Source organism: Crocuta crocuta, unplaced genomic scaffold (assembly GCF_008692635.1).
Source record: "Crocuta crocuta isolate KB4526 unplaced genomic scaffold, BGI_CrCroc_1.0 scaffold44, whole genome shotgun sequence".
NCBI classification, from domain to species: domain Eukaryota; kingdom Metazoa; phylum Chordata; class Mammalia; order Carnivora; family Hyaenidae; genus Crocuta; species Crocuta crocuta.
This window is the reverse complement of record NW_027530179.1, coordinates 6,336,154-6,358,108: the sequence shown is the minus strand read 5'-3', so window position 1 is coordinate 6,358,108 and position 21,955 is coordinate 6,336,154. Positions and strand designations below refer to the sequence as shown.

General features: G+C 50.3%; 1 protein-coding gene across 4 annotated transcripts in view; it reads right to left on the bottom strand.

Annotated features, from left to right (window-relative positions):
• TRERF1 (transcriptional regulating factor 1) overlaps nucleotides 1-21,955 on the bottom strand; it is a 206,204-nt gene that overhangs the window by 29,719 nt on the left and 154,530 nt on the right. For 3 of the 4 annotated variants that reach the window (XM_077764957.1, XM_077764959.1, XM_077764958.1), the window contains 4 exons: nucleotides 5,492-7,183; nucleotides 3,995-4,041; nucleotides 2,970-3,120; nucleotides 1,615-1,917 (listed from right to left, as the gene is read on the bottom strand). In XM_077764957.1, the coding sequence (XP_077621083.1) occupies nucleotides 1,615-1,917; nucleotides 2,970-3,120; nucleotides 3,995-4,041; nucleotides 5,492-6,925 (1,935 nt within the window). In that variant the 5' untranslated portion in view covers nucleotides 6,926-7,183. The remainder of the gene's footprint in view (nucleotides 1-1,614; nucleotides 1,918-2,969; nucleotides 3,121-3,994; nucleotides 4,042-5,491; nucleotides 7,184-21,955) is intronic. The other variant, XM_077764960.1, reaches the window with a different exon arrangement.

Genomic DNA, 21,955 nt, shown 5'->3' with positions numbered 1-21,955 from the left:
CAGGGTCTGCAAGGGGGAGGGTCTCATTTGCCTGCACCCCCGGCTGGCTAGCAGCAGAGCGGGGATTAGAACTCGGGGACCCTCCCCGGACATTTTCATTTCTTTAAGTAGGTGTTAGGACCTTGCTCGTGTTCGCTCAGCTACGTGCTTCTGCTTTGGCTGGTCTCCTTCCTTATGAGGTCTCTCTCACCCGTTTCCACAAAGCCAGCTGCATCAGTGCCTTTAAATCTCTGTTCAGAACGGTCCTCATGGTGGTCTTCTGAGCAAACTTGTACCAAACTCCCTTGCACCTCCCCAGCCCCTAGTTACTTTAGCTGCCCAGGGGCACTCCCCTCCAGCCACACGCAGGGGATCGCCGTTTCTCCTCTGCCCTGGTTTTTCTCTCACCGTCTGAACTGGGGCAGGGGGTGCTGCATGGGGCTCTGACCCCCATGTGACTAGGTACCTTACAGTCTCCAGCTTCAGGCTGAGAGTTCTCTAGGGTAAGCATCAGTGTTTCTCTTACCAAATCAGGAACTCCTCTGGGCAAAGAGGGAGTCCAGCTCTGTCTGTCATTTCATCTCTCTGCCTGTTGCTGGCCCCCAAGTCCTTCTGGCTTATGAGACCCCTCACCCCCTGACGCTCCCCATCAGCCTCCCCTCTTCTGAGGCTTTGGTATTACATAAGGAACAAAGAATATTCTTTCAGGCCTTTTCCAGTTCTCGTCATTATTCTCCCTACCCCTATGACAGCCCAACCTCTACCCTCATGCCACCCGGAATCCCAGCAGCCACCTATTTTGAGGACAAATGTGACCCAGCATATACTTTGGGGGGAGGGAACAAGTCTGAGGTAGTCAACCCCGTGGGTCACAGATTCCCCAGGGGAATGAAAAAGGGAAGAAGGAAGGAAGAGAGGAAGAGGAAAAGAAGGAAGGTGGGAGGGAAGGAAGGGCGGGGAGAGAGAGAGAGAAGGAGAGAGAGACAGAGAGATCTCTGCCTCAGAGCCACGCTAAGCTGCTTGGGTGAAGCAACTGGAATTTGAGAAAGAAAAGGAGAATTTAACAGTGAGCGAGACACACAGATCTCTTTGCTTTCCTGGGATTGGGGGTGGGTGTCTCTCGGTGGCGTTATTTTGGGAACCTCAGTAAATTTTGGTGTGATACTGAAAAAATCAAGCATCTGGTGAGGCTGACCATCAGAATGGATGCCCGGGCTACTGTGTGGAGCCTGTGCCAGGCATCACATCTCTGCTGGATGTGAGGAGGTTTGGGATCCTGAAGGAGGAGCCGGGACCCTGGGCAACAGCTTTTTATGGCTGGGGACAGTATTTCCGTATTTTAATAGCTGTGCTTACCAGCTGAGGTATCGTCTTTGTTTTAATCCTGGAACCCCTCTGGGTCGCTCAGAATCTAACCCAGACCATTCGCCTGGTAGAGTAACAGGTGTTTACTGGGTAGCAGGCAGTGTGGACAAGGGTGGAATTCCCAAGGTGGCCACGGCAGGGGAGGGCTCACCCTGAGGCGAAGCCACATTTGAGCGCAGGCCGGTGGCCCTGGAAGGGCTGCCCCATCTCCAAGAAAGCAAAGGGATGTTCCCACCCCAGGCGGGGGGGCGGGGCAGAGCAGCAACTCACAGCAGGCGGGTGGGGGGCAGCCCCTTGGGGTGAGTGTGGGGGAGAAAGGGTCATCCTCACGAGCACGGGCATCTCGTCGTCCGACATCGAGCTGGCTGGCTTGTCTCTGGTGGAGGGGGCGGCAGCGATGCTGTTGGCGAAGCCCTGAGAGCCTGGCTTGGGCGGGAGAAGCTTGACAGGGACAGACACGGGCATGACCATAGGCGTGAGGCTTTCTGCCTCGGGAGGGAGCTGCGGTGGCGGCGGAGGCGGAGGCGGCAGTGGCGGCTGGGGCTGAGGCGGCAGGGCCTTCTCTCCTTCCTCCTACACAGACAATAAAGGCTTTGATCCTGGGCTGAGAGCAGCAGCCTTCCCGAGGGGGGGATGCACTTTGCCCTTCCCGAAATGTTTCAGGACATCATGCGTGGGTGACAGAGGACCACTGCAGCGTGGTTTCCTTCCTACAGCCCTGAGCCCCTTGGCTCAAGGGATGCTAGATGGCGGTGGGCTGGGCCATGCAGTTCTGTTTTCCCACACTTAAAAATTCTTGACTGTTGTCACTCGCAGAATTAAAACAGATATTAAACATGTGCCGTCACTGCTTTTAAAGAAAAGGATATGGACTGGTAATTAGGCACAAAACAAAACACATAAACTCTTGTGCCAGACCCTTTTAATTCTGTGGGCCTCAGTTTATTCGTCTGGCAAACGGAAGACAAAGCTCTTTTATCTGGGATGGTCAGGCAATGGGAGTGACCTGGGTTATCCAGAACTTTGGCGAACAGAGAGTTAATCCCACAGACTTGAATTTACATCAACAATACCCAAAGATTTTAAGAAATTCTTTGAATTTTAATCTAACTCTAAAACCACAGGGATAGTTCACCACAGGGATAACCTCCCTGGATACTCCTGAGGGTATTTAAAGACCTTCCGTTGCTACAGCCGAACCCTAGCGTGCACTGGTGGATAGAAACTGCTGGCTGAGAGCCTGAAGGTCACGTTCAGTGGCTTTCCCGGGCCACTGGCTACTAATTTGGAAGGCCCGAGGGAGCGCTGGTCTTGGGTGCTTTAGGCAGCGGAAGTGAAAAATCTAAATGTTTTCTTTGCTGTCTTTTCTCGGAGGTGGGGAGACTGGGATCCCCTACACAGATTCCTGGCCCCTCTGTTTTCGACCCTTGTTCCTGGGACCCGTGAAAGCGGGGTCTGTGTGACCTGGCTGGCTCCTGGTGTCAAAGCCCAAGCACTCCCGTCAGGGAAGGACTGTGCCTCCCCAGGCGCCCACCTGGGGCTCACATCACTCTCTGTCTGACAGCAGCAAAGCAAAGCAAGCAACACATGGGCTGGGAAGGGCCGGAGGGCTGGCTCCTGCTAACCTGTTTGAGGCTGGGAGAGGCTCTCATCCCCCCATGGGAGCGCATGTGGCCATTCAGGGCAGGCAGGCTCTTGAATTCCTTCAGGCAGATGGAGCACGTCAATTTGTTCTTGGCGTCAAACTGCTCCCCGAACGCTCCTTTTGGTTGGCCACTGCTCAAGGGTAGGGCCAAATGGAGAGGACACACACGTCGAGAGAGAGGAAGAGCGACTTATCACAAGACCTCACACCCCACAATGAACCCATTTCATTTATCTCATGCTCCCAGGGCCCCACTTGTACTATCCCAAACGATGCCAAATTTACAGATGGAAAACTGAGGCTCAAGAGGGGGAGAGGGCTTGCTCAAAACCAGGCAAGAGTTGAACAAAATGTCCTTCGTTCTAGGCCGTCGAGCGCTGGGTTTTTTCCCCCTCTGACCTATTACCTTTCTAAGGTCAACTTGGGCCGCCTCTTCCAGAAGCTTCCCTTAGAGATACGTGTCTAAGTCCTCTGGTTCAGGTTCTAGACTTAGCAGTTTCTCGTAGCAGTTTGTGAGGTTCTGGCAAAGCATTTACCATGCCCATGATGAGGGGAGCAAGTCTACACTATTATTCACTGCTACATTCTCAAAGCTTAGCTCTATGCCTGGCACATGGCAGGTACGCAATAAATACTGACTGAATGAATAGTAGACAGAATATGGCCCTTGGAGTCCATCCCAGCATTGCCACTTACTTGCTGTACAATTCTAAGCTCTCTGAGCCTATTTTCTCATCTGTAAAATCACAATAACAGCTAACAATGGTTGAGTGCCAACTATGTGCTAGGCACACGGTAATCCTAGCCACCCTCACTGAGTTGCTTTATCACGCAAAATACAGAGTGCCTGACACACAGTCAATGCTCAAACACAATTGCTGTTATTCTTATTCCTATAAACTTCTTGGAGTAATTGACTTTGAATTTGAAAATGACTCGAGAGACAACCTAGGAAAACCTCCCAGTCTCCCCAAATGCCAGCATGCCTCCTTGCATCCATCCTACCTTGACTCGGGGGACCCTGGCTGGGCTCTGCCATCAGGTAGATGCATCTAATTTTGAGCCACGCAGGACACCGGAAGAAAGAAAGAGAAAAAAGTGTGTTTCTGACGGAAGGAGCCTTTGAGCTGAGGGACCCTCAGGGCCTGCCCCTTTTATGGTACTTCCGGAGCACACAGGGGCCGGCAGTTCATGTCCAGGCACCGGGTGCACCTGCCACTTCTTTCCCTTCATTCCCTTGCTTCCCCCAGGCCCCAACTCAGGACCGCGCCCATTCCGGGAGCTGCCACCAGCCCACCAGGACTCAGTCCCTCACCTTGTTCCTTCCTGTTCTCCCCGTCCACCACTCTGTGCACAGACAGGCTCCGTTCCCAAGAGAGACATGGAACAGAGCTGGATGACACAGCAGCACGCCCGGAGGCCGCCTGCTGGTCAGGTCAGCTCTGGCCACGTCACCTTATTCTTATGTTCCTAAAGGCTCTGAGTTCCCACCGGGCCTGAGTCCCAAAAAAGACAGGGTCAAGGGGAGGTCATCTCCAGCGTCCGACCTCCATCAGAGCCCTCTCTCCACCTATCCTGGTCCCATTCAAGGCTCCCTTCTCCTGTGAACCTCGTCACATTGGCATAGCACCTGGAACACTCCAAGGCATGAATAGTGCCCAGCACACAGGGGGCCGTTGTGTGGCAAATCCATCTGGGAAACCATCAAGAGTTAGCAACAGTGGTCCACAGGCCTCCAGATAGCTTTGGTTTGGCTAGACCATTTTGAAAAGCCCTGACTAAGATGCCAAGAGATGGGGGCATTTGCCCTCCAGGCCACCACAGCTGGCGCCATTCCTGATGGTCTCCTAACAAGCCATTTTGCCTACTCCCTTTACCTGCCTGGATCCCGAGGGCAGCTGAGACTTTCATCTCTGAAGCTTCAGGAGGTATCCCCTCCGGGAAAGCCATAGTGCACACTGGCCTATTAAAGGCTCTGAGAAGCCCCTCAGCATTGCAACCTCACTCACTTTAGGAACCCCCCCCATTTATTCATCTGGAGAACCCATCCCTCCCAGCCGTATCTATTAAACACTCTATGGTAGTTCTCTTCTGAGCAATATACTTTGCCCAGTGCTATCGTAATGTGGTCTCCTTCCCAAAGGGGAAACAATTTCACGGAATTCTGGGAGGATTCAAATCTAAGGGGGCCAGACATCCCCACAGGATGGTCCCCGGGCCCTTGACTCAGGCCTTGACCGCTACATACATCATCCAGGACCTCAAAATACCAGGTGGTATTTTGGCCACCTCTGTCCCCAGGACGGAGTTGAAACTGATTTTGTATTCCACTCGCCTGGCACAGAGAGCGCCCAGCACACGTGGGTCAGCATTCATGGAATAAATAAAGAACAAAAAGTACTGGAGGGGCCGGAGAGAGGACTGGGCTCTGTGCATAGAGTCAGATCTGGCTGGCCCCGGAGCGCCCCGAGATACCCAGACCACCTCCCACCACGAGAATACCTGGGGCCACATGGCACTGGGAGACAGCTGCTGGTGCTGAGGCCCTAGGTTGTTGAGGTGGACCCCGCTGGGGGACAGGAGCGGCCGATGGGGGAGGGCACTGCCCAGCCGGTTCAGGTCCGAGCTTGCGGGGTCTCCCATTCCTGCCTCGGGAGGCCCCAGGTCGCCGTGGGAGCTCAGCAGCGCCTGGGCCTGCCTGTCGCCTGCGTAAGCCTTGGGCTGACTGTCCTCGCGCTGCTGGTGCTGGGGCAGGTGGCTCTGCGGGCAGAGGGGGTGGCTGTAGGGCTGCTGGGGCTCCTGGTAGTAGTACTGGGGCATGGAGCCCAGCTGAATCAGCTGGACGGCGTGTGCCTGCTCCGGGGTGTACTGGTGGGGGTCCCTGTGGTAAGACGGGGGCTGCAGGTGCATCTGCTGCTGCTGCGGCGGCGGCTGCTCTTGCAAGTGCTGCATCACGGGCTGGGACTGGTAATACTGAGGTATCTGCATTGAACCCTGGCGCTGCTGGAGCTGCAGCTGCTGTTGCTGCTGCTGCTGCTGAGGCTGTGGTGGGCGAATCTGCTGCTGCTGCTGCATCTCTTGCATGGGCAGCTGCTGCTGCCCAGCTTGCTGCTGCTGCTGCTGCGGGTAATACTGGTGCTGTGGCATCTGCGGCATGTGCTGGGACAGCATCTGTGGGGCTTGCAGCGACTGTCCTCCTTGCACTGGCATCTGCGCCAGTGGCTGCTGGTAGTCATAATACAGATGCCCTTGGCTAGGGTGCGGCCCTACCTGGAGCGCTGGCTTGGACAGCCCGCCAGCGAAACCGGGGTGAGCCTGCTGCGGCACCTGCTGGTAGCGAGAAGGAATAGCCGGCGCCGGGGGCTCCACGGGTTTCTGGGACAGCAGCTGGCGGAGGGCACTGTCGGGGGCTCCGTCCATCACTGCCGACTGGGTGTGCAGCACCTGGGCCATATTGTTGACCTGAATTCGCAGGTTCTGGTTGGCAAACACCTGGGTGAAGGAGTCTAGCTTGTGCAGGACACCGCTGGTGAGTTTCTGGGTCCGGATCTCGCTGGCCTGGGAGTAGGTATATTGGTAGCCATCGGTGGGCTCGGCCTGGGCCGGGGTCCCCCACATCATGTTTGAGTTGGTCAGGCCGCCACGGAGCTGGACATGGTTCCCAGGTCCTGTGTGACTTCCCCACCCTCCTTGCCTCGAGGCATCTCCTTGGCCAAGGTTTTTGGAACCAACAGGCAAGCCTAGACCATCCCGAGTATCTTGAGGGAAGTGGGGGGAGATGGGCGACGCCTGAGCGGCATCCATTCCAGCCCCTGTGACTGTATTCCCATAGTTGTGGTTCAGCCCGCCGTGGATGCCAAGTGGTGGCTGTTGGTAGAAAAGGTTCTCACCACCGTGGGCCACGTGGTTGGTCTTGTATAGTTGCTGATCCCCCATGGCGCCTGCCTTGGTCGTGAACGTCCAGCCACAAAACCATAAAAAAAGGTCAATGACACAAACCCAAAACGACTGAGACCCTGAGAAGCTGAGAGAAGGCGTCCACACTATTCCACGGCTGACATGTCTGTGAACGTGGCTGCAGCCAGACGTTCCTGTTGGCCGGTACCACTCATGGGCAGAGCGGGGGCTTTTACATCCTCCCCTGGGCTGAGGTACGGACCAAACACCACCGTGGCGAAGAGATGACGCTCACACCTGCAAGACAAAATGCGAAGCACAGGACAGGACTTACTCGGAGGTTCTGCGCAAGCAATTAGTTCTACCACGGCCAGGTAGAGAATTGAATACAAAACAGAAGACTCGATTAGAAGTAGCCTGGTTCATACACTGCACACCCTTTACACTGGTGCTGCAGATCTGGACCCTCACGTGAGATGTGCACTCTCTTCCTTGCAAGCCATTGCTCAATGGATCATAAGTTTATTGATCTGTTGATTCATTGTTTTGCTCACTGATTAATTCATCCATTCTTCTGGGACTTGGCTATTGAAAGCCCTGTGTTATCCTGAGACCTGCAGGGGATATGAAGATGCTTAAGATATTTCATTGATCAACTTCTCTGCTCAACAAACACTTATTGGACACCTACTAAGTGTAAGGCACAGTGCCAGGAAATGATTAGGACAGGGGTGAGCTCTTGAGGCGCTTATGGTTAGAAAAGGTGACGATAGATCACATGAATAACTACGATACAACGAGGAAAGAGATGCATGTAATAAAAAGGTAAAACTAACAGATATGGGGGGGGGCACATGGGTGGCTCAGTTGGTTAAGTGTACACCTTCAGCTCAGGTCATGATCTCGCAGTTCATGAGTTAGAGCCCCGCGTCAGGCTCTGTGCTGACAGCTCAAAGTCTGGAGCCTGCTTCGGATGCTGTGTCCCCCTCTCTCTATGTCCCTCCCCCCCCCGTTCTCTCTCTCTCTCTCTCAAAAATAAACATTTAAAAAAATTTTTTCAAAAACCCAGATATGGGAACTCATAGAATAGAAAGTTTATGCTGCAAGAACAGAACTGGATAAAGTTCCAAGGAGGAGTATTACACGTTAGTCTGCCTGTTAACTCAACAGTTACCCGCTTTCTGAGGTCCCTGCTCAGGGAACATCTATGCACAGTGTGGAGCTGGCACAAAAAACCACAGCGGGACAAGTCTCAGGAACACGAACTAGGAAATTTAGAGACACCGGTCTAGTCTGGTTTGAGTCTCATAGGTTCTATAGGGACTTCTCTTTTTCTTTTTTTTTAAAAACATTTATTTATTTTTGAGAGAGTATAGGAGGAGAGGGGCAGAAAGAGGGGGACAGAGGATCTGAAATGGGCTCTATGCTGAGGCTGACAGCACAGAGCCCAGTGTGGGGCTTGAACTCATGAACTGTGAGGTCATGACCTGAGCTGAAATAGGATGCTTAATCAACTGAACCGCCCAGGTGCCCTCCATTTTTTTTTAAAAAAGTTAGGGGACTTCTAACTGGAATATGTAACCCCCTGGGAATACACAGACTTTTCAAGTACTACCCATGCGATCAAAGTTTGTTTGTTTTTTAAAAATTTTTATTTGAGAGAGAGANCACAAGTGGAGGGTAGGGAAGAGAATCTTATGCAGGCTCCATGACGCAGGGCTCGATCCCACAACCCTGGGATCATGACTTAAGCAAAAATCAAGAATAAGACGCTGAATGAGCTGAGCCAACCAGGCACCCCTCAAAGTTTTAAGAGAAACTCTTAAGAGGGTCAATTCCCGGATCCTCAAACTTCCACATAAGTTGTTTTCTAGAACTGATTAGTGGCGAAGGTACGAGGTGACCTTTATCCCTACACTCTCACAACAGCCCTCCTCCTCCTTTACAAAAGAAAGACAAGCTTCTTACCCCATCCCAAATCTTAACTGGGTTTATCATCACCCCAGTAAACATCCCTGAGCCACCACACAAAAAGACACCCAGAAAGCTAAGGAAAAAAAAAAAACCCAACAACTCTAAAGATTACTCAATCATTCATTGCAAGCTGGATGGTTTCCAATTCTTTTTTTGATGTTGTCAGGAAGGCCTAATAGGAGTAATTAAAATCTAATTGTTCGCGATAGATCACTAGGTGATCTCCAGCATGTAACTCAGAAGCAGATCAGGAACTGAGGAATCCTGTTTTAGAACAAAACTTCCATTTCTGTTAGTTCGTGTGAATGAAGGTTTTCAGTGCTTACATCTACATGGATGAAAAATGGAAATGTAGTCAAGCTGGCCCCTGTCTCCTATCTCATACAATATATAATATTCTTCCAGGGATATAAAAACGAAACTGGAGAAATAACCCAGTGCCAGCCATATTTCATTTCTGGACCAAGTGACAGCTGTATGAGTGTGCTCACTCTGACAACACAAGCTGTACGCTCCGACCTGCTCACACGCACATGTGTTTGTTTTAAGTCAATAAAAAAATTATTTTAAAAAGTCATCTAGCATCACCATTTGCAGTATCATTTTAGTTATGTTGATTAATTATTTATTTGAGTTAGCAATACATTTATGTTGTTTTGATCATTTGTGTCCTATTGGTAATTGTTAGCGATAACTCAAACCAGGAGAACATTTTAATAGGCAGCACTTGATGATTTCAGGAAATTAAAAAAAGTTTTAATTTCATATAAAATTGTTACGAAGAAATATGATAGGGAAACAAATGAAAGAGTTTTAAGCATAAAAATATATTAAATATATTCCATTAGGATAACATGCCATGGGGGAAGTAAAACAAATAAAATTTCAAGAAGAAATTTTCCTTCAAGAAGGAACGCTGACTATTAGTGAAGAACACGTTCATGCATTTTTAAACTGCATGATGGTGGGTAGCAAATTCCTATGGTGTTTAGATTCCACTGGATACATTTAAAACAGTGACGGAACAGTTTTACTTAAAAAGATCAATGTTCACGATATATTGGAAATCGCATCCTCTGCAAATGTATGATGAAAAAATGTAGATGTAAACTTGAAATGTGTGAGGGGGGTCTTTATATTTACCACAGACGTTTAAAAAAAATTTACTTATTTATTTTTAAATTTACACCCAAGTTAGTTAGCATATAGTGCAGTAACGATTTCAGCAGTAGAGTCTGGTGATTCATCCCCTATATAAAACACCCAGTGCTCATCCCAGCAAGTGTCCTTCTTAATCCTCCTCACCCATTTAGCCCATCCCCCCACCCACAACCCCTCCAGCACCCTTCTGTTTGTTCTCTGTATTTAAGAGTCTTTTATGTTTTGTTCCCCTCCCTGTTTTTATATTATTTTTGCTTCCCTTCCCTTATGTTCATTTGCTTTGTATCTTAAATTCCTCACATGAGGGAAGTCATATGATCTTTGTCTTTCTCTGACTGGCTAATTCTGCTTAGCATAATGCTCTTAGCATGATACCCAGTTCTACCCACACAGTTGCAAATGGCTACCACATCCTTTTATGAGGGATTTTAAGCAGAAAAGTTGGAAGGCCATGTCAGTTGCCCTCTCCAACCAGGAGCTAAACTGAGTTGGTCTCTGTCCCTTTCTGAATGATGAGAGATGGATAAATTCAGAGTGAGGGACGTGGGCTGGCGTGGTAGAATGAAGGGTGGATGAAGGCAGGCAGTGGGAGGAAACCGTGGCTGGCCAAAGGCGGCTGCAGTAGATCCTGAAGGTGGCCGGGAATGGCCGCCGAAGGCCTCCAAGGAGAGGCGCAAGGCTGCTGGGCCTGACGGTGTTGAGCTTCTTCTGAAGCAGGGAGACCAGCTCCCCTTCATTCAAAATGTGGTCCGTTATCACCTGGAAGCTTGTGAGAAATTCAGAATCTCAGGCTTCAGCCCACGTCTACTGAATCAGGATCTGCGTTTTATCAAGACCCTCGAGTGATTCGTGTGCACCTTAATTTTTGAGAAGTCATGGATTAGCAGGCTCTCGTGGCATCGGCATCCGGGTGAGATGTAATTAAGACGGTGAGCAGAACAGAGGGAGACGTGAGAGAAACGTCCCCTGTGCTGCCAACAGGAAGTGACTCTCCTTCAGGGGCTTTGAACCCAGTCTGAGGAGACACCCCTCCTTTTCTCAAACAAGCTCTCTCCCTTGACATCTTCACTCACCACTATACCTTGCTGACTCCCAATCGCTACCCCCAGCCCCACTGCCTACCCCAAATTCTACTTCCACGTTCAAATGCCAAGTCCACATCATGTTCCCCAAAATGGATGCTCCTCCAAACTCTGGACCTTCATGCCTCCCTCTTCCTTAACTAATCACCACCATGACCTATCAGGTAATTCTCTTTTTTAAAATTTAATTTTTTAAATTTTATTTATTTCTAGGAGAGAGAGAGAGAGACAGTGTGAGCAGGGGAGGGTCAGAGAGAGAGGGAGACACAGACTCTGAGATAGGCTCCCGGCTCTGAGCTGGCAGTCAGCACAGAGCCCGGCGCGGGGCTCGAATCCACGAACCGCGAGATCATGACCTAAGCGAAAGTCGGACGCTTAACCGACTGAGCCACCCAGGCGGCCCTAGGTAATTCTCTTAACTGTATCCATTTTTCTTTGATTCCACTACCATCATCTTAATCCAAGACACCTCATCTGTCTTCCAGACTATCCCAACGGCCTTCCTACCGGTCTCTCTGCTTTCAGTCTTGCCTGTGCTCCAGACAGCAACAGCAGAATGAACTTTTCATAACTCTGATCCCATCACTCACTGTTCAGAATCCTTTGATGGTATCCTAGTGCTCTTAGGTTAAAAATCAGAATCATGAACAACGCAATCAAGCTTTGCAGTTTGTCCCAGTCTGGTGGTGCATCTCTCTTCTCTTTGTTTTTTACCCCCTTCCCATCCCACCACTCCAAGCCATTCTGGTCTTCTCTCAGTTTCTTGAAGCTGCCATGCTGCTTCCCACCACAGGGTCTTTGCATATGCTGGTGTTCCCCGAACCCCCAATCTGAAGAGCTGCTCTTTCCCCGATACTCTTCATCTAGTCACGTCCTGAGCATCCTGCAGATTGCAGCCCAGACTGTATTTCCTAAGCAAGGCTACCCTGACCCCAACCACAAGTCAATACCAGGGTCATTTCTTACACATTTTCATAAAACCACATTCCTTTCTTTCAAACCACTCTTCTCAGCCGGTAACTATACTTCCACCAGTGCCATTATTTGATTAATGGATCTGTGTTTATTAGGGGAGGAACCATGTCTATTTTGGCTGGTGATTCTAAATCCCCAAACCTACCATAATGGCCAGCATATTGTGGGCTCTCCAATAAGGATTTGTTGAAGGAGAGATAATATTTGTCAAATGAATGAATGCAGAATAAAAAAAAATAAGATGACAATGATCAAGTGTCCCACTGAATTGGTGCTGGCAGAAAAAGACACTCAGTGTAGGCTGGCTGAGTGTTAAGTTCTTACAGAGGACAGTATGATTCACCGGGTCTTGATGGACAAATAAGGTTTATGCAGAGACGAGAGGACCAGGAAGGTACTCTGGCTGAGGGAACGGTGCACAAAAGGATGAAGTCAGGGGCAGGTGCCAGTGTCACAAACTCACCGATGATCAGACTGAATTTGTAAGCTAGGGATAAACTGTGGGGGCTCTAAAATGACCTTTAGCAGTGTCATCCTGTGGGCATCAGGCCTGGTGATAACAGAATGCCCTGCTTGGCTTAAATCTCACCGCTAAACCTTCCTCAAAAGGCTTTCTTTGCACCACGTTACCTCCCACAGGAAGAATTACTTATCGAAACTCACCAGATTCTGACCATGACCTGATTTCGTGTCCCTCCACCGTGCCCCTGGGGGTGGAAGCCAGATAATTTTACTTCTGTTGATGTGTCTGCTTTGTGTTCTGAGCTACAGGAGTCTATTCCTTAATTCCCTTGTGCTTTTTAGAGCTGGAAATGTAGTTTATTTACAAGTATAGAACCCTACAAAGTTAGAGGTGGGGTCCTGGGTCAGCAGCATAAGCGTCACATGGGAATCTGTTATAAATGCTCATTCTTGGCCCCGATCCAGACCACTGAATCAGAAACTTGGTCAGTGGACAGCAGTCTGTGTTTTCATGGGCCCTCCTGTTGAGTCCGATGCCCTCTCAAGTTGAAGACCACTGTGAAGGTCATCTAGTCTCCCCACATTACAGATGAAGAAGTTGAGGCCCACAGAGTAACTACTACCGGGCCCAGAATAGTGTCTGGCTCACAGCGGCAGGCATTTAAGGACCATACATGGAACGGTAGAGAGAAGAAAATAACTTCCCTAAGAAAACATAAGGAGCTGATAGCAAAACTATGTGCTATTTATTTTACATTAAATTTATGTATTTTTTAAATGTTTATTTTTGAGAGAGAGAGAAAAAGAACACGAGCAGGGGAGGGGCAGAGAGAGAGAGGGACAGAGGATCTGAAGTGGGCTCTCTGCTGTCAGCAGAGGTGGGGCTTGAACTCGTGAACCGTGAGATCATGGCCTGAGCCGAAGTCAGACGCTTAACCGACTGAGCCACCCAGGTGCTCCAGATTTATATATATATATATTTTTTAAATAGGAACTATATTTAAGGGGTTCAAAATTCAAAAGGTGTAACAGTATCCAAAAGAGTCAAAACTATTACTATTACTACTACGACTAAACTACTACCCAAATAAATGCTTGAAACTAAAGTGAAAAGTTAGAGCAAAATTTTTAAAAAGGGTATCCATGGAAAGTCCTCGTCCTATCCCTGTCCCCAGATACCCAGAACCCCAGTCCTCTTGGGACAATCACCCAGATTCCTGCGCATTCTAGAAACATTTTATGCTCACACAAGAATGCTTGTACACACTCCCGCCTCCACTCCATGCCTTCTGCAAAGATGGCAGCATGCCACAGTTCAGCATCTTGTCAAAAGGTATTTTAAACATACCATTTACAACCTAGAAACTGTTCTTCTTGGTGGATTAGTCAATCTCCTAGAATTGTCATAATACCAACTCAGGATTCAAGTCTTAATTATTTTTCTAATAATGTAACTGCTTTGCTCATGATGTAAAACACTTCCTATTGGATAACGGGCACCGGGAGCTTTTTCATTTGCGAACCAATTAAACACAACTGCTCCTTTCACATTTCTTTGATCAATTCCTTCCTCAGAGCCAGGCTCTGGGATTCCAGAGTGGAATCAACAAATAAATGCTTACTCAGAGCCTGAGTAAAGTTCTGTTCTTCCCCCTCCGTTTCCCCAGAGGCATTACAGCCACACGACCCGCGTCCACACCCATCTGCCCACTGGCTGTCCAGTCATTTCCAAGGCAGGGACAGCATCCTACTCATCTTGTGTCTGAGTGACTGGGACACAGCGGGTGCTCAATCAACGCTCCATGAACTGAAACACTGAGTCAAGCACACGAGACGTAGAGTAATTCACCCCTGACATGGACCCAGGGACAGAACCTATTACTTTCTGTTTCAGGCCGGGTGCTCTTGGAAAGCACCAGGTTCGTGGAATACTGTAGATAATAAGGGTCTCCGCAGACTTTTCGGCACAGGAGTTTTTCTGCTCCGGCCCACCTAGTAAATATTTTCAGGTCTGTGGGCCATACGATACATCACAATTTTGCAGCTGCAGTGTGAAAACAGCCACAAAACCATATATACATGAACGGGCATGGCTGTGTTCTAATACAACTTTATTGATGGGCACGGGTTGGCATCTGACAGAATTTTCACGTATCAGGAAATATTACTGTTTTTCTTCTGATTTTTCTTCAACCATGTAAAAAATGGAAAGCCCCTTAGCTCACAGGTGGCACAAGGCTAGGTGTGGGCTGGTTTTGGCCCCAGCCAAAGTCTGCTGACCTCTATTCTAGTGCATCGAAGTCTCCCACCGCCCCCAACTCCCTCTGCATCCCCAGGGGACCAGGAGACAGAGCCCAATCTGTAAGGAGGGTATGCGTCCAAAAGGACTACCCTTTGAACCAGAAAGAGAGAGAGGGAGGAAGTTGACTTTGGCCAAGGACGCGGCGGGACTTGTTTGCTTATAATTCAGCAGGGTAACACCCTACTCCCGCCAGACCACCACTGCTCGCTGGAGGAAGAAAAACCACGATCTTCCTTCTCCCGACACTGGGTCATCATTCAGAGGCTGTATGCACAATCCTCCAAATGACTTGGCTTGGGTTTTAGGCCAGCCTTTCCCTCTCCTCACGTCTGTCAAAGGAGCTTCACTTGGATTCTCTATCCAGCTCTCTCCCCAGCTCCCCAAGGAGGCAGAGGCCAAGGGCAGTTCTCCCAAGTCGTGGGCCCATGGTTCACAGTCTCTGTTATGGCAATGTTGTTGTTCTGAATACTTTCTGATTAGGCTTCTAAATAAAGCTGGTGGGTATTTCATAATCCTGTAACCCAATTACCACGGATGAGTTCTGCCAGCGACAGCAATTAGTGCCGAAACATCCCCCCCTCTCAGAGTGGCTGGCCTGCTCTTGTTTCTTGGTGGCCCACTGCTCCTTGCCCTGGGTCTCTGCGGTTTCTCCGCCGTGGGAGGACTTCCAAGACTTCCTCCGGGCCCCAAGGGACACTTATTTCCTCCCCCTGAAAGACCCTCTGGCATCAACTGTCACTCTAAGCCCAGGAACCAGGAAGAAACTGGATTCACGCCCGGGGAACCTGCAAAATGGAGTTTGGATTTCGCTTCCTGTGGACAGCTCTCCATCAGGAATGGTGACTGGAGATCTTTCACTTTCTGGTGTGCAGGTTCCTGGTCCTCACGGTCACCGCTCTCTCCTTTGGGCTAGCAGTCCTCGACCAGGGAATTAACACTGTATTCCCTTGGTGGTGACTGCCACAGGCCCCTCCTCTCCATCCCCAGCTGGCATGGAGGGCGTGGATGCTGAGGATGTGGGGAGGTAAGGGACCACAGGAATCCTGGATGGCTTCTGGAGGAGGCAGCGAGGGTCAGAACATGCCTTGTGGATATATTCCTATATACAGTTTTTCATACCACCCTCCTCCACAAATAGGTAGGCCTGGACAGGGATATTAGGAATATGGGCATTGACTCTATGATATGGTATAGTTAAGGATTTTATTTTTACTTTTATTTCTTACAGTAATCTCTACTGCCAGTGTGGGGCTTGAACTCACAACCCCGAGATTAAGAGTCGCGTGCTTTACCGCCTGAGCCAGCCAGGAGTCCCACATGGTACTGGTGTAGTAAGATAGAGGGGCAGAGGAGGAGCTAACAGGAGACCTGGGTTTTGGCTCCATTGACCCTCGGTGTGAAAGTGGGCAAGTCATTTGCCCTTTCTGGACTGTGGCCGTGTTTTTATACGTCCAGAACTACAACTAAGCCAAGTTTTTCTGGAGGGAGCCTAAGCAAGATGCATAAAATCGTGCTTCACCTTTTACCAACTTGCAGAGGCTGAAGTTAACTGTTCAGCATCTAATTGTTAGTGTTCAAGGGGTGGAGTGGACAAAGGTTCAGGGGCAAACGCACACAGCTTGGATACCACTGCATGGTGTCTATCTCCTCTGGGACAGGGAAGTGAGGGAGGAGGAGGCAGGTGATGTGAACTGACGTGGCCCAGCCTTTCCTGACTCCCGGCATCACTGGACGTAACTGCTTCTGGGAGAGCAGAGTGAGGCTTGCTCATACGCACCCAGTGAGATCCAGGTTCCTCACATCAGTACAGATAAAGTCAGTTACATCCCAGGGAGAAGGACATAGGGAGGCAGCGTAGGAAACTTATGACCCCAAACTTAGGGCACCTTAGGTTTTTTTTTAAATTAAAGATAATTTCTTTTAAGTTTTTATTTATTTTTGACAGAGAGAGGGCGCGCACGCGAGTTTGAGCTGGGGAGGGGCAGAGAAAGAGGGAGACACAGAATTGGAAGCAGACTCCAGGCTCTGAGCTGTCAGCACAGAGCCCAAAGTGGGGCTCGAACTCATGAACTGTGAGATCATGACCTGAGCTGAAGTCGGACGCTCAACCGATTGAGCCACCCAGGTGGCCTTGGGCACCTTGGGTCTTAAAGGAGAGATACAACAGGCCCTGGGTGGATTATGCCAGGGACGAGGTCCACACAGGTTGTCTGATCCTCCAGGAAGGCTCCTCCCAACTACAGCTGGCCCCTCCTGGTGATAGGGGGGTTGACAGTATAGAGAGAAGGCGGGGCAGGAGAATCACTTCAGCAATGCACCCCTGAGTGGCTGAGTGACCCAAGCACCGGCTACTCCATAATTACCAGTTTCTCCTAAGGAGTTGTGAGAATTTCAGAATCAACCAGAAACCACACTGAAGTAAGACCTACCTGTGCCAGATGACTTGACCAGGTCATTGCCGTTGGCCTCAAGAGGCCTACAGCTGAGTGGACTGGGGGCTTCATGGCCACTGACCGCCTTTTATATTCTTTCACACGACCTCACAATAAGGACCTCCTGTGCCAGGACTCTGCTAAGGGGAGATAAAGCCCTGAAAACGTGCACCTTTAAGCTCACAGTCTGGGGGAATGGGGCAGGGGCGGGGCTTCCTCAAGACTCCAAGGAATTTCACAAGGAGGAGGCAAAGGAGGACCTCAAAGGGGACAGGGGGCTAGGTCATTCCCGCCAGGGCCCATGAGGCACAGGGGGCAGACCCCTCGTGTTGGTGATGGGGGGAAATCTCTGTTAGGGTGGCTGACTGGAGGGGACTGGGCCTGGGGCCACAGGGAAGATCCACCACTCCTGCCTCCGAGGACCTAGGATACTGGGTTTTGTGAATCAATACTGGGAACTGCAGCCAAATCCTCATCCCTGAAGCTGTCTGGGGCAGGGCAGGGTAAGGCAGGGCAGGGCAGGGCAGGGCTGGGAGGATGGAAGATTCCCCTCCAGCTGCTCTGACAAAGCCCTAGGGAGTGTAGGGGATGAAGACAGACCAGGAGGTAGATAGATCTGGTGGGTAGATCTGACTCCTTTACCTTGCCTCCAGCTCAGAGTGAATTATTATTTTATTTATTTATTTATTTTGATGTCTATTTTAGAGAGAGGGAGAGGCGGGAGCGGGGGAGGGGCAGAGAGAGAGGGAGACACAGAATCAGAAGCAGGCTCCAGGCTCCGAGCGGTCAGCACAGAGCTCCATGCGGGGCTCGATCCCACGAACCGTGAGATGGTGACCTGAGCCGAAGTCCGACGCTTAACTGACTGATCCACCCAGGCACTCCATATTTTTTTAACGTTTATTTATTTATTTTGAGAAAGAGAGAAAGTGAGAGTGGGGGGGTGGCGGAGAGAGAGGAAACCCCAAGCAGGCTCCGCACTGTCAGCAAAGAGCCGCATGAAGGGCTCGAACCCACGAACTGTGAGATCATGACCTGAGTCAAAGTTGGACGCTTAACCAATTGCGCCACCCAGGTACTGCCCCCTCAGGTGACTTATAAATCTAAGAAACCACAAGTCAAGGACCCGAGGCTTCCATTCCTACCACTCAAGCCCCACACCCAGCATCCTGGGCTGGGCAGCCAAGAGGGCCTCAAGCAGGTCAGTGGCATGGACTGGCTTCCTCTGCGGGGATGATAAGGACGGGAGCTGGCGCCTGGGACAGCAGCAGCCCGCAGACTTCCTGCCTTAGGACTCTCAGGAGGCTGCCTGGTCAGGGGTTCAGTTCCCAAATGGAGCAGCTGGCTTGGCTTTGGTCTACGGTCTTCAAAGTCATCAGAATATAAAAACCAAACGACCCAAGGTCTTAAAGATGGGGTCGGTGTCCTGGGGAAAACACACCACTTCTTCGTGGAAAACAGCTTACAGCTCACTGGGAAACCAAGTAAGCGATGCTCCCTTGTATGTAAAATAATGGTGCCTCAGTGTTCTTTATGCTTGGGGTGTCTGTTGGTCTCTCTTGGCTTTCCTGCCTGCATTGCAGACAGGAGGGACATTGGGTTATGACGTCAGTGCCACGTTTGGGCATTCTGTCAACAGCAGCAGCAACACAGCCCCGCCCTGGGACAATGCCATGGCCCCTAGGCTCTTCACTGGGAAGACAAAGGGGCTAAGTCAAGCATCCCCATGGCCCTCTCTGGCTCAGAGTTCTAAGACTTTGGGGAGAATTCTGGGACTCAAGAAACAAGCCAGGGGGACCTCTGTGTCGGGCTGGAGGCCTTCCCAGAGGCATTTCCTGAGTGGCTCCCTCCTCCAGGCCACCGGGGGTTGGATTTGGGCCCACCATCATGGCGCTCGCCCCTACCTTTCCAGCTCTGAGGGCATCTGGAGTCCCATCTTGCTCAGCTCCAGGACCCAGCCTGTGCCTCACGCATGGCACCCTGTAGGTGTTTGCTCAGTGAGGCCAGACAGAGGGCCTCAGAAGCCCACCTCAAACATCCTGTCACCCTGTAGGCCCCTGACCAAGGTTTGACTCAGTGGCTTTGTTGCCCCAAGATGTCTCCTCTGTTCTTTGTTGGGCTGACGGAGGCCGACCTTCACAATCAGCTGAGAGGGGCTCCTTGTCCCAGGGCCCTCGGGAAGCTGCTAAGTGCAGGGAAGCAGTGAACAGACGTGGGGGTGAACATCCTGTAAGAGACAAGCCGATGGAGCTGAGGAGACCAGTTTTGTCAGGAGGGCCTTCATTCCAAATCACAGCATGCCACTGTGAAGAAAAACTGTAGGATTCAGGGGCGCCTGGGTGGCTCAGTCGGCAAGGCACCCAACTCTCGGTTTCGGCTCAGATCATGATCTCACGGTTTGTCAGTTCGGGCCCCGGTCTGGCTCTGAACTGGCAGCAAGGAGCCTGCATGCGTACGTGTGTACGTGCGCGCATATACGTGGGTGCGCCTTGTCTGTCCCGGTTGATCAGAGCCTGCTTGGGATTCTCTCTCTGCCCCTCCCCCATGTAAACTGTCTCGTTCTCTCTCAAAACAAATACACAAAACAAAATTAAAAAAAAAAATAAAGGAAAAACTCTATGCTTTAGTTTCTAGAGGCTTCTAAGAATTCAAATATTATAAAGCTGGAAGTGAACATTCCCAGCAACCCCCCCCCGCCACCCGAGAGTCCCACTGTTGAGTTTCATATGCAGATGGTGGGAAAGCCAGAAAGGTTGGTTTCCATCGACCCAAATGACTACTGAGAGGCTTCAGGGAATCAAGAGGGTATCTTCCCTTTTCTAGATTTGCCCCCTTCTCTGGTAATCCTTTACATCCCTGGGAAGCCCCAAAACCTGTCTGGACTTGCCCAAGTCCGATATCCAGTTGGTCATTGGCCCCCATTATCTCGCTGTCTCAAATTCTTGCCCCAGCAACTTTCCTTTGCTGCTCTAAGACCAGGCGGCTGCACTGATGCGTCCACCAGGGGCCCCTGAGGCTGAAATCAGAGGGCGGAAACAGAGCCCCTAGCGCCTGGGGGCCTCGGGCACAGTGAGAACCAAACCATAGAGGGAGGATTTGCAGGCCCCGACAGGCATCCTTCTGCTTCTTGAAAACATTACTCCGTCAGGGAGTCACTGAGATAGTCTTATTTTCCAACCAATGCTAGAATTTAAGTTCTAAAGGCGCAGGATTGTGTCTTAATACCTCTCTTTGATGTCTCTCCCTCCCTCGACAACTGTGCCATGACCAGCCTTGGGCCCAAAGCGGATCCACTCAGTGTTTATGGAACGTGGCAAACAAGTTTGTCAAACATGAGCGCTGTGTGTCTGGCTAAGGATGAGGAGGTGAAGGAGACAATCCTCTTCCCAGGAAGCTGATGAGGCCCAGGGCTAAGCCTAGGATGCCAGCGTAAGATTGTCCCCAACAGTGCCCAGGTGTTCTCTAGCCTATGTGGAGAAGGACTTCGGGGAGGAGCTGTTGGTAGGGAAGCAGGACAGACGCCCAGCGTCTTGCTGATGAGCTGGACTAACGCCACCGAGCAGACGGGAAGGAAGAACGATAAAGAAGAATGATAAAGAAAGATATGGCGGCTAGCACGCATGTGATGCCGACCTCGGGCCAGGCACGGTGCCAAGTCCTTTACACGCCCCGCACACAACCCCCCATCACGCTTCACTACCTTACCCATCTCCCACTGACACCCTGTGATGGCATTCTCAGACAGGCCCCCTTATGAATCTCTCCGAGACTCTCCTTAGGATATACGCCCAGGAGTTCAGAATTCTCCTTCTAGTAAGCTGGTTACAGACAACTAATGACACATCCGAATGATCTAGACACAAACCTACACACTGTGGCATTGTATTGAATAGCCAAAGGTTGAAAACAGCCCAAATGCCAGTCACTAAGGGACTGATTAAAGAGAATTAAGGACTAACCATATGACGGAATGCTATGTAGCTGTTAAAAGAGAACAAGGAAACTCTCTGTGAACTGATACGAAAAGCTCCCCCCAAATTAAAATATAACATACATAGAGGGACGCCTGGGTGGCTCAGTTGGTTAAGTGTCTGACTTCAGCTCAGGTCATGATCTCCCGGTTCTTGAGTGCAAGCCCTGCGTTGGGTTCTCAGAGCCTAGAGCTGGCTTCAGATTCTGTGTTTCCCTCTCTCTCTCTCGCTCCTTTCCCGCTTGCACTGTCTCTCTCTCAAAAATAAGTAAACATTAAAAAGCTTTTAAAAAAAGAATGTACATATATATGTAAACAGCTGATCCTCATATAAGTAATAATATGTTCTGTGAAGTCACCACGAACACCTAACAAGAGTGGACCACTGCTTCCAGGTTTCCGTGAGCCTCTGATCACAACCTCGTTGTATGTGTGTTTCTGTTCAAAGGCACCTTATTTAATATATGTATTACCGGTTCATAAACAACAAACTCACAGCCAGCAGCACTTTCATTCTCATTTAAAGAAAGCTTATCTAACAAGTATTTCCCCATCGGCCACAAGCAACCTCCTTGCACTTCGGAGCACTGGACAGGACACCAGCACCACACCTGGGGGCCATTTTAAATGGCGAAATCAACAGGAAGCACAAAAAGGTGAAAAATGTGGCACTACACAGACTGGGCAAAGGACATCTGCTTACAGCACACA